Source organism: Ptychodera flava, chromosome 14 (genome assembly GCF_041260155.1).
Source record: "Ptychodera flava strain L36383 chromosome 14, AS_Pfla_20210202, whole genome shotgun sequence".
Lineage (NCBI taxonomy): Eukaryota > Metazoa > Hemichordata > Enteropneusta > Ptychoderidae > Ptychodera > Ptychodera flava.
In genome coordinates, this window is record NC_091941.1 from 25,338,335 (window position 1) to 25,350,478 (window position 12,144).

The following is a 12,144-nucleotide window of genomic DNA, read 5'->3' on the forward strand; positions in this document are numbered from 1 at the left end:
GCATTCTGAGTAACCAACAACATAAATTAACGTAAACAAAATTTGTGACAAAAAATATTGCCAGTGACAGTTATAAAATGTGTAAAGTGACGTCCTCATTTGCCCAAAAAGGGATACAGCTCTCATCTGTTGTAAAGTTTTGTTCCAAGATGATAATTTTGTTGTTATAAAGATGTTATCAATAAGTGAATGTGATCATTTGGTAATGAGTTGTTGATGATTTTCATTGATAGTCATACTGGATGGAATGACATGCATTAAGGTCTGAAGTGAAGGCCAACAGAACAATACGCCGTATATGGTTAATAGCCATGAATAACAATCATCTTCAATAATATAACATTGGTGCACACAGGAGTTCTTCTCTGTGATATCAGCCACCAAGTGTAAATTGTCTTCTTCAGTGAATGACATGTGAACTTCTAGGTTAGTCTTGTGCCACATATTTGATTATGACATTATTCTGCTTGGATGTGGCAACCTTCTGTTTGTACTTGGAACGTAACTGAAAATGTTTTTCATTACTTGTGATGACCAATTGTGTATATCACACCCTACATCATACATAACATGTATTGGTTTTTGAACTGTTTTGATGGTTTGATGTGAACGGTTGACTCCGGATGAACAACATGTGTACTAATTATAAATGGAAAAATGACTTTTTAATCTCTTTTTCAGCCATTCAAAATAGATCAGGTCACAAGTGCCGGGACTTATGATGTGGAATTGAGTCAACGGATGGCAAGATCTGCAGGATTATGTGCGCCAATCAGTGTTGCCATGGTGACAAGAGTGAATAAAAGCTGCCATCTGAGAATTCCTGGTAGTAGACAGATGAGGCAGTGCCAGTAACGATAACGTTTGTCATTGTTGCGAGCATCGTCTGAACAGTATGGCTGAAGATTCAGAAACTGCTCTGGAACCCCTGCACGACCCAAGTGAAAATGGGACGCAGAATGGAAAGAGGGACATCTGCAGAGGAATACTCCTGTGCCTCGCGGATGCCACGTCGCTTCTCGCGGTGGCCACCACGGCTGTCGTCTTCTTCTGGAGAGGCACGTGGTACATCATGGACAGCATGGTCAATCCGCACAACTACGAGGCCAGCGGGTGGCTATCCTTCGTTCTGGGCTTCCTCATCCTCCTGGTCATGCACATGTGGCAGTCGACGCTCAAGCGCTTGGTCAGCAAGGACCGCCCCGTCCTGTGGCACGTCCTGAGCCGCTTGCACTCGTACATCCTGGCATTCGGATGCATCAACTACTGGCGGGGAGTGTGGCATGTGTGGGACAACTACACGGGAGACGGCCTGACTAGCTCTCTCATATGCACATTTGTGTCCCTGGTGGTGCTGTGGCTCCTAAGAAGCAGCAGAAACGCCTCAAGAACACCCTTCCATTTACAGTTCGACAGCAATCACAGATTCGTTCTCTTGACGAGATTCAGAACCGATATCACAATTGACGTCTACCTGTACATACTAGATTTACTCTTCACGGTCATTGTGGTCGGAACAGCAATAGTCTCCCTATGGAGAGGGGTATGGACTTGTCTGGACAACACTTTATTTCCAGCAGATATCGAAATGTCCGGATGGACTTCCCTGGGCATTGGCTACGGAATAACTCTATTTACCTATTCTACTCAGTACTGCACAGCCTTCGTCACCAGAAGACTCAAGAAGTTCTCAAGGATTATTTTTGAAGACATTTATCTTTCAGTGGTGACTTTCGGCATCATCAATGTTTGGCGGGGGATCTGGTATCTCAGTGATGTATATATTTTGCCTGGTCAAGTTCTGCCTAGCGGGTGGATAACACATTGCCTTGGTAAGTATTTTTATTTTATTGAGATGGCATGCATGTCCAACACTTCTGCTCAATTTTTGGCAAGAATACTGGTACTTTTTGAAGTATTCATAGTTGGCAATTTTTTTTGAGGGGGTGGGGGGAGGGGAGAGGGGGCAGTTTCACTTATATTTTTAATTAAAAAAATGAAATTCCAAAATACACTCTTCATGAAATTCAAAGCCATATTATTCCATGTCACTTCGATGTGAAAAAAATCATGTCCATTTTCATGAAAATAAAACCCTGAGCAGTATATTGACTTTTCTCTAGTAAAATGGCTTCACACACAAGCTGTTGTTTAGCACAAAGTGATACATGTAAGGTAAAATGTATGTAACTAAGGGTTTTTATATATTCTAGAAGAGTATTCAACCTCAAAGACAACTTCCATGATTGATTCAATATACCAGTGAAATATGACAGTGATGTTTATCATTTTAGTGACTCATTAAAAACTCCAGGACAAGTTTCAATCTCAGGATTCAGTTTTTTAATAAAACAGAGCATTAATTCAACACAGTCAACCCTATTTATCTGGCTATGATATCGATGGCCCTCGAAAAGAGGTCTACTTGGCTGACCAGCTGTGCCTCCGCACACTTTACTCTCTAACAAAGCTAATAGTTACATCACTTGTACCTGTGTGTCAGCCACTGTCAGACACTTCCAGTTCTAGGTGCGTTCAGCTGACATGCTGTTTGTTCGTAAATGTAATTCAAAAGCTACATTCCCCAGTGTCATATAAGGGAAAGGAGAGAATGTGACCACAGCGGAATTGAAAATAAAGTGGTTTTCTTTCCCGCGAAGTATTCCATCATTTGATTATCGCGCTCATGACTTTTCGTAATTTGGTTTCGCAGATTACTTTGAGTATGTACTGTATACATACCTGTATACAGTCATAGTATCATAAAAAATGTACAGGAAAACTCGATATTGAAGCCAAAATTTCCAGCAACGCTCCATCTGAGCCAGGATTTCCTCACAACTCCAATATCATAAAGTGTCAGAGGCCATTAATAATAAAAGACTGCGGTTGGAGAAACATAATTCCACCACATTGGGGAAGAGTGAAAGTGATCAGAATTTGATTCGTTTTCTTTGCATGAATTGGTCTGGGAACGATAGAATGTATCTATTCTTATGAACTTTATTTCAGTGAGGAGTTCTGTTCAGAGAGGAGGGCTGAGGGGAGGGGTCAGTCAGCAATCAAATAAACTTGATTCAGAAGGGTGTGCTTCCACAATCAACATCCATCACCACACAATCTTTTAGTACATGGACCCTCCAATCCTTCCATCTCTACTGTTTGTGTGAGTCACAATAATTTATCCGTACTGATGGTTGTTATAATGCACAACTTACAATGTAACAATGATTGCGTTGATGGTATTATGACATGGAGGCCAATAAAATATGACAACCCAATGATGCAGGCAGCTCACAAAGTCACCGAACAAAAACCTCTCTGAGTACGGTATATGGGCTACCCAGCAATATCTTCAGTCTCAGCAGGTTTTACTGAGTACAGAGTAAGTTCAGGAACAGAAGGGAAGTTTCACAGAAACGCTGCTATTTTTATCACTTATACAAGGTGCATTGTTGATTCATATATATTGCTAAGTGACGCATTCATTTTCAAAATGATTCAATATAACACATCAATTTGTCGCATTTGATCCATTAGATGTTGGTTGAAAAAATACGAGTGCTTTTATCTTTGCAAATATTGAGCTTTTTAGCTTTTCACCGCAACCTCTTCACTATTTCCTTTTGATGGATATTTTCCCCTGTTTTACTGTAAGCTTTGGATCTTAAAAGTTTACAGCATGGGATTTATAGCATCCGTATATCATGGTATTCAATCACGTAATCGTATTTCATGTACCTGTGTACGTGTACTCATTATGAAGCACTTATTGAGCAAACCACATTTTGTCAATCACATACATAACTTAAGCTCCACTGTAAGGGGTTGTGGATAATTAAAAGGTGAGCAATTGAAACTTTTTGGTTTTTTCGGTGGAAGGAGAGGGCTACTTAATATAACCCTCTTGCAATGATCATGTGCGCAGTTTTGCCACAAAACGTTATGCCAAGGTTGTGCCATCGAAACTGTATGTACACAATAATGGATCAGTATTAAGGCTTTGTTTTGAAATGTTGTTCAAAAATTCTCAGCAATTCAGCGATTTATCATGTCAATGGGAAGTTCAAATCATAATTTTTTTCCGGATTTCTCACACCTCCCATATTTTCGTTCAGGGAACTCCGGAGAGTGAAGGGATTTGAGGTTAAACACAGTGGTTGAGTTTTGCCACATTCCCATTTGAATTATCCATGATCCGTGTAGGAATACTACTTCCAGCTTCCAAAGAGTGTGACAATCAATCTTGAACAGTAATCACGAAAAATCAAGTCTCTCAATAAAATGGTCCAGCTCAGACTTTGAAAAAGGGATTAATATCAGTTTTACTGAAATTCCAGTGGAAAACTCATTTTCAGAACAGAGAGGCATGCAAGAACAATTTTAGAATAAAGATTCTAACTGCCTTCAAATTGATCGCCAAAGATGGTACAGCCACAGATATTCCGTACATGTGAGTTGTGCATAGGCAAAGAGCATGGCTTCTGTTTTGTTCCATTGGGCATGTACATCATACGTGCTATGATGAGTTACCATTAAGTCATTTACTTTTCTTCCCGATTTTCACTTAATGTAACTTTTCTTTACATCTCTTTGAAAATCGCCGTGCATCAGTGCATTGATGTGTTCGCAGCACGCACATTTGACAAGCCAACCGTACTCTCTGCTTTTTAAGTGTTTTTTTATTGAACAGCTCGAGCTTCTGATGCTTTTGCCTGCATTATCTGTAAAGTGATTCCCCCACATTTGCATCATCACGGTGCAAAGAGATTGCACGGACACAATAATGTATTTGTACGCTGCATGTAAGCCGTCTACCCTTTCAATTTCCATTGAGTGTTTTATAGGAAAAAGATACCGGAACATTAGAGACCAATTGAAATCTATCTATTAATAGGAAACTTGGTACGTTATAACATTAGTGCTTTGAAGCATAGGGGAAATAGTGGTGTCTAGAATTTCCAATGCAATGAAACCACAGTCAAGTCATTCATGTCTTCTGACAAAGGCAGAAATCGTTTGCTTCTTCCCAGAGATAAGTGAATTGGACTTCAAAAGCTCCAAATTGAGTCGATCTGTCGAAGGGTTTGGAGCAAATTTGGTAGTTGATTCTTGATACAGATAGGGAAAAAAAAGGAGTCAAAGTATATGAAAATTGTTACATATTACTTCAACAACAACAACAACCATTCATTGAAAGTTGGTCCATATACTCAATATTGATAACAATGGATTTGGGCCAAACCATGTTGGTGAAAGGGTTAAAGTAACAGTCACCTTGAAAATGAAAATTCTTTTGCTTATGCTTGTACCTTTGCCAAAGGAATTTTACTCTTTCACAATAACAAATACAAACAACTGTCATCATTGGTATATACTATGATTTATAGAAAAGTGGAAAACATCAAATCTACTAATATTTTGAATTCAAAATGGTTGTCATTCTCTGTGTTAACTCAAATTTCACAAAATCAAGATTGTTAAAATCTGATTTCCTCCATAGGATGCAAAATGAGTCTATAGATGCTGTAGATCAGCTATCACTAGTTTGAGATTTTTGAGTGTCTGAAAAAATCTTTCATCGAGATGATTCAGCTGAAAATCAGTGTGTGAAAATCCGCCCTTCAGGTCGTTAGTTCTTTGTAAAAGTTAAATAATATTTCGTGTAAATTCAGACACAGAAGGATTGCGGAGGATAAGATGTGGGCCTCAAGTTTTCTGCAGAGCTGTTGAATGCTTCGCAGAGGAGAGTTGTGTGTTGAAGATGGCAGTGCCTTGCCTTCATACATAATTCACGCTAATGAAATAGTCTGTAGAAAGAGACAGAAAGTATGTATTGAAAAGAGGGATGAGGAGAGTCTAATTATCCACGTCCAGCTCTCCACCACAACACATTCTTCTTCCATGGCTACGCCAATTAACGTATCCCTTTATTTCATGCTTTCTTTCTTTAGTGCTTCAATTCTTTTGTGTTTCAGTGTTCCAGTTAACTTTGGCTTCATTTCACACTCTGTTAGTACATTAATTGACATACTTCAACACACCTTTGCATCGTTTGGTGAGACCGGGAAATGCTTGAACTTGTTTTTGGGTCGCCCTGACACTATATCATGCAAGGTGTGATTACCCTAGTTGTGTAGGTTTTGCGCCGGTATTCTTGGTCGTTTTCTCTGCCTCTATCAGTCAAAACTTCCCTCTTGAATTTTGGTAGAAAAGGATACGTATTAATTTAATGACCCATGATGAATAGCGCTGATTGCAAATGATGTCATTTTTCTTTCATTAATATGCAAAAATAAATATTTGTCGGCATTTTCCACAGGAATGATGAAAATAAAACCTGCTAGTGTAGTGTTACAATGGATACTAAAAGTCACACTAATTCATGGCTTACACTACAAGCTGCAACAACAGCTGCCATGCATGCAACAACAAAATTTGTCCAAATTTCAAGCAGTAGTATCCGATGTCACATGCTCGCAGCTCTATTTAGTAACAAACCTGAAATCGCGATCAGCGCAATTCATCCTTCCCAACACAATAGTGTTTCAATTGTACCATGAGAATAATTCATTAATTTTTTACGCACCAAAAAATATACATCCTATTTTCGTCACTTTTGGGAATTAATGGAAATGAATTTTTGAAAGTGCATCTTTTGTTTTGAAACGCCTCAGTTGTCGCCAAAAACCACTCAGAAGTGTTATATATAGCGGGCACACATCAAACAAGTGAAATCAATTTCAAGGGTTTCTGATAATGCGTCCATGATTGTGGCTATCTGACCGATGAAGTGTGTAATCATCAAGGAAGAATAACACGTGATATGAGAATGTCTTCACACACCATAACGTACATCAGTGTGTGTCATCCGTTGCTTAAGGTAGAACGCACCTCGGGGACAGATATTCGGGCCTTCAAATTTTATCAATTTTCTTCTGACGAACCACTTGTGGGGGCTCATTTTGAAGCTCTTGGCGAAAGAAAAGTTTTCACCGTCTTAGTTTTTCGAAAATCGAAAATTATATTTTTTCCCATAGAGTTAACACAGGGATGGCAGCCATTTTGAATTTCAAATATCGAGAAATCGCAAGTTATTTGTCTCTCTAGTGCCCAAAGTTTGCATGGTGACCCCTGATTTTTATTCTTGCTTCGGTAAGAGAATGGTTAAAAGTTTAACTGAGGAAAGTTTGAGCAAAAGTTTAAGTCTTTCACTTTTGAGGTGCATATTACCTTAAAGAGCCACTAAGCTGTAACCTTTGATGATCTTTTTATTCACTGTTTTTGTTTTGTATGTCAACCAGACTTTGTTGATCTGTTCCCCAAGGCATGTTGAGATTTTACTTTTATTTATCAGTTCGTCAACTCAGCCTGTACATGTTTAGATTACATTGTAATTGTTGACAGGTGTATTCTGGTCTGGACTAGAATTCAAATGTAAACAATACTAGATGATTATGGATCTGCTATAATCATGGTTAAAGGTATACAGTCACCTGTAATCGAAATATGCCCATATATGGTCAAAGGGGCGTTCCTTGGTATTCAAAATGCCCATGTGAGGGTGCTGTTTTTAAAAAGCGGCCACCCCCTTAAAATCTGTGATTGGTTAGATTTCCTCTTTCCATGGTAACTGTGGCAAAATTTGAACAGGTAACAGTAAGCCCCCACTCAATTATCAGATTAATCTAATAAGTAATATAGATATTATTTACTTGATGAAATATTCAATAGAAGACAAAAGAATGATAAATTGTTAATGGGCTGTTGGCACATTCGCTAATGCGAGAACCTGGGATTGAGAAGGGCGCCTTTAAGGCTGAGTAACTTCAGTAAGGGCACGGAAACTAGGGCCATGTCTACTAATCTGTGCAAGCTTAGCTATTTCACAGTGGTCTCATATCACCCCATACAATGGTACAGTTTTAAACACATCAATACTACAATGATGAAAGTCATATCTGCCTCATACTCAATCATTATCACTATCCCATATGCATGCCATGCATACTTCTATTTACACCCAATCTGTTCCGTAGTTGGCTCATTGCCCATCCATCAGCCATCAGTGCTAACATCCTCTTGCTCATTAATTTCCACGCTGCAGCCATTTCATGTCTAGGCCACACTTGCATTCGCACATCACAAATTCCCTCCAACCCACTACAACTTCAAAATGAACAACAACAACAAGCAAACAAACAAAACAAGGCAGCTCACACAAATACATTTCAGAGTTGTCATTTCCTAGTAGAATATTGCTTTGGTTTATAAAGCTCAAAGTTCCGTGGAGTTGCTGTCGCAGGTACGGAGGGACCATGGTACCATGCACCTTGCCCGTTGCACGGCATGATCCTGTCATTATGACGCTGTGGATCATCCCTGCCATGGCAGTAAGCACTTCTATGGTAACATGTTTCCCTCCCTTGATGTGATTCAAATCTGTGACTGGCTTCATGATAAAGGCCACTTCAGCACCTGGACAAGATATCACCCCTGGATTTTGGCTGTTAAACGTTTGTCTGTGTGTCGTTTCTTTGCGTTATTAAACTGTACATTTTACACATATTGACACTGTGTTGCTTAGCTAAATACCGTACTCATCTGAGTATAAGCCCCTGCTCATGTGTACGCCCTCCAGTGATTTCAGAGGAATTTTGAAAATGCATTTCATCCGTGTATAAGCCCCTACCCTAGTGTAACTCAAAGACAGAAAGGTTAGGAGAGTATATTTGGTCATTAAACTTGGTAAACGTAAGGAAATTGACACGGTTTTTTGAGAACTTTCTTGATTCTTTGACCCTGCTCACCCCGTCGCCTAAATTGAATAGTCTCACTCACATCCGCCATTGTTTATTTTCATTCACAACCACAATGTTTTCATCCTCTGAACATGCAGTTTCTTTTGTTTGAAGCAATTATCCTTTCATTTGTGAAGACTTTTTCCTGGTGACTATTACAATTTTCACTGCTATGTTGTTGTTTACACAAGATGTAGACAATTGATACTGGAATATTGAGTTGCCTTTCCGTGTAGGCAATGCATATCATGCCAGTTCACATTACTGTTGATCAGCAGCATACATGACGTTTTTAGTCCCCACGGACACCGTCCGGGGGAACTTATAGGTTTGGTCATGTCCGTGCGTGCGTCTGTGCGTGCGTGCGTCCGTCCGTCCGTGCGTGCGTGCGTGCGTCCGTCCGTTCACGCAGATATCTCAGAGATGCAAGGAGCGATTTCATTCAAACTTGGTACAAGGATTACTTCATATGTCATACAGATGCACGTCGATTTGTTTTGTGATACGATCCAATATGGCCGCCAGGCGGCCATTTTATTACGATTTTTTCATGTACAAAGCCATAACTCAGACATGTTTCTACCGATTTTATTCAAAGTTGGTACAAGGACATTGACCAATGTCATAGATATGCATGTCGATTTGTTTTGTGATACGATCCAATATGGCTGCCAGGCGGCCATTTTATTACGATTTTTTCATGTACAAAGCCATAACTCAGACATGTTTCAACTGAATTTATTCAAAGTTGGTACAAGGACATTGACCAATGTCATAGATATGCATGTCGATTTGTTTTGTGATACGATCCAATATGGCTGCCAGGCGGCCATTTTATTACGATTTTTTCATGTACAAAGCCATAACTCAGACATGTTTCAACTGAATTTATTCAAAGTTTGTACAAGGACATTGACCAATGTCATAGATATGCACGTCACTTTGTTTTGTGATACGATCCAATATGGCTGCCAGGCGGCCATTTTATTGCGATTTTTTCATGTACAGAGCCATAAGTCAGACATGTTTCAACCGATATTTTTCAAAGTTGGTACAAGGATACAAGGATATTGACCACTGTAATAGATATGCATGTCAATTTGTTTTGTGATACGATCCAATATGGCTGCCGTGTGGCCATTTTGTTACAATTTTTTCATGTACAGAGCCATAACTCAAACATATCTCAACGGATTTTATTCAAAGTTGGTACAAGGACATTGACCTATGTGATACATATGCACGTCAATTTGTTTTGTGATACAATCCAATATGGCCGCTAGGCAGCCATTTTATTATGATTTTGTCATGTACAGAGCCATAACTCAGACATGTTTCAACCGATTTTTTTCAAAGTTGGTACAAGGACATTGACCAATGTCATAGATATGCATGTCAATGCGTTTTGTGATATGATCCAATATGGCTGACATGCGGCCATTTTGTTACGATGTTTTCATGTGCAGAGCCATAATACTCAGGCATATCTCAATCAATTTTATTCAAAGTTTGTACAAGGACATTAACCTATGTCACACATATGTACGTCAATTTCTTTCATGATATGATCCAACATGGCTGCATGGCAGCCATTTTGTTACAATTTGTTCATGTCCTTTGGACACGTACGATTTTATTCACCAATTTTATTCAAACTTAGTGCAAGGACATTGACCTATGTCATACATATGCACATTGATTTGTTTTGTGATACAATCCAATATGGCCGCCGTGTGGCCATTTTTTTTCCCGATTTTTTCATGTCCGGAACGATAACTCAGACGTGTATCCAGCGAATTTATTCAAAGTTGGTACAAGGACATTGACTTATTTATACATATGTATGTCGATTGGTTTCACAAGGTGGTCAAATATGGCCACATGATGGCAATTTTGTTATGGTTGTTTCATGTCGAGAGCCATAACTCTGGCAAGTCTCAACTGATCCTATTCAAAGTTGGTACATGGACATTGACTTATGTAATACATATACGGTACATGTTGATTTTTTAACAGTAAGATCAAATATCGCTGCATGGCAGTGATTTTGTTACAATTTTCTAATGTACAGAGCCATAACTCAGACATATTTCCACCAGTATCATTCAAAGTTGGTACAAGGACATTGACCTATTTCACACATATGCTCGTCAATTTGTTTCACGTCATGTAGCAGTAACATGTCAATTATTGAAGTTTTGTAAGTAGGCTGATATGTCAAGAAATACTGCACCAAATTCATGAAACTTTGCACAGATGTTAAGCTCACATTGCTTTAACATTGAAAAAGACATTTATCAGTGTCATTTAATTAATTTGTAATTGCATATGTAATGAACTTTCCTAATTAGAGTGATATAGCCACAAATTAATACAACGTCAAATTTGATGAAACTTGATACAGATGTTGATCTCATAGTTTGTTGTAAATACTGCGTCAAACTTCATGAAATATGGTACCAGTGATAATCTATTAAGTATTAGGATTGTATGCAAAAATTTTTGCAACACCCTGTTGATTAATTCCTAGTTGACTCATTTTATGAACTTTAGGATGGTGGCCTACATTGGTTTTATGTTTTCATCACCATGGAACTCATTCTTGGCCATTGAGTGCCATCTGTATCAAAGTATTTTTATCACAGACCTAATTAATGAAGAGGACTCTATCCTCTCTGAGGACTTGTAATCAAAGTACCCATTAACAAGTGGGGACTGTGTCATCAACGATGACTTGTTGTTTCAAGTTTAGGGTTTTTTCAACGCTGAAATTTCACCAAAATGTCACTTCTTTTGAAAGCGATAGAAAGATCCAGAGGTGTTGAAAAAATTGTGCATAAAATTAGCATAAATTAAGTGTCAGTAGCAGATACCATGGGGTAGTTTTAACGCCGTTCAGTGTTGCCGAACTTGGGGCTTATACTCGGACAAGTACGGTATATGTTGATAATGTTTCAACATGCTTTGGAGAGTAGAACAATAACTCACAATCGACATACAAAATAAAAATCATCAAAAGTTACAGGTAAGTGGTCCTTTAAAGTGCAAACAAGGTTATCACACTTTTTATTGCCTTCATCAAGTGGATGAAACTTTCAGTGTTGGTTGAAAACGAAACTGCAGTGGCTATCAGTGCCGATAGGAATTTATCCTCAATCAGCCAGATTAACCGTCAATGGAAAATTGAAATTAAACCTATTGTGCGAGATAAGTACCGGTATACATACCCACATCTTCTGACTCAACGTATTACCTGATTGAAAATTTTCTTTGCAAAAGAAATGAAGATTTGTTTGATTTGTGTTCATTTCAGAATTGCTGGGTGCATGCATGTGTTTGCCAC

General features: G+C 38.7%; 1 protein-coding gene across 2 annotated transcripts in view; it reads left to right on the forward strand.

The window, feature by feature from the left end:
* Positions 1-12,144, forward strand: part of LOC139149890 (uncharacterized) — a 76,020-nt gene that overhangs the window by 23,883 nt on the left and 39,993 nt on the right. For both annotated transcript variants that reach the window (XM_070721909.1, XM_070721908.1), the window contains exon 2: positions 682-1,832. In XM_070721909.1, coding sequence (XP_070578010.1) covers positions 896-1,832 — 937 coding nt within the window. In that variant the 5' untranslated portion in view covers positions 682-895. The remainder of the gene's footprint in view (positions 1-681; positions 1,833-12,144) is intronic.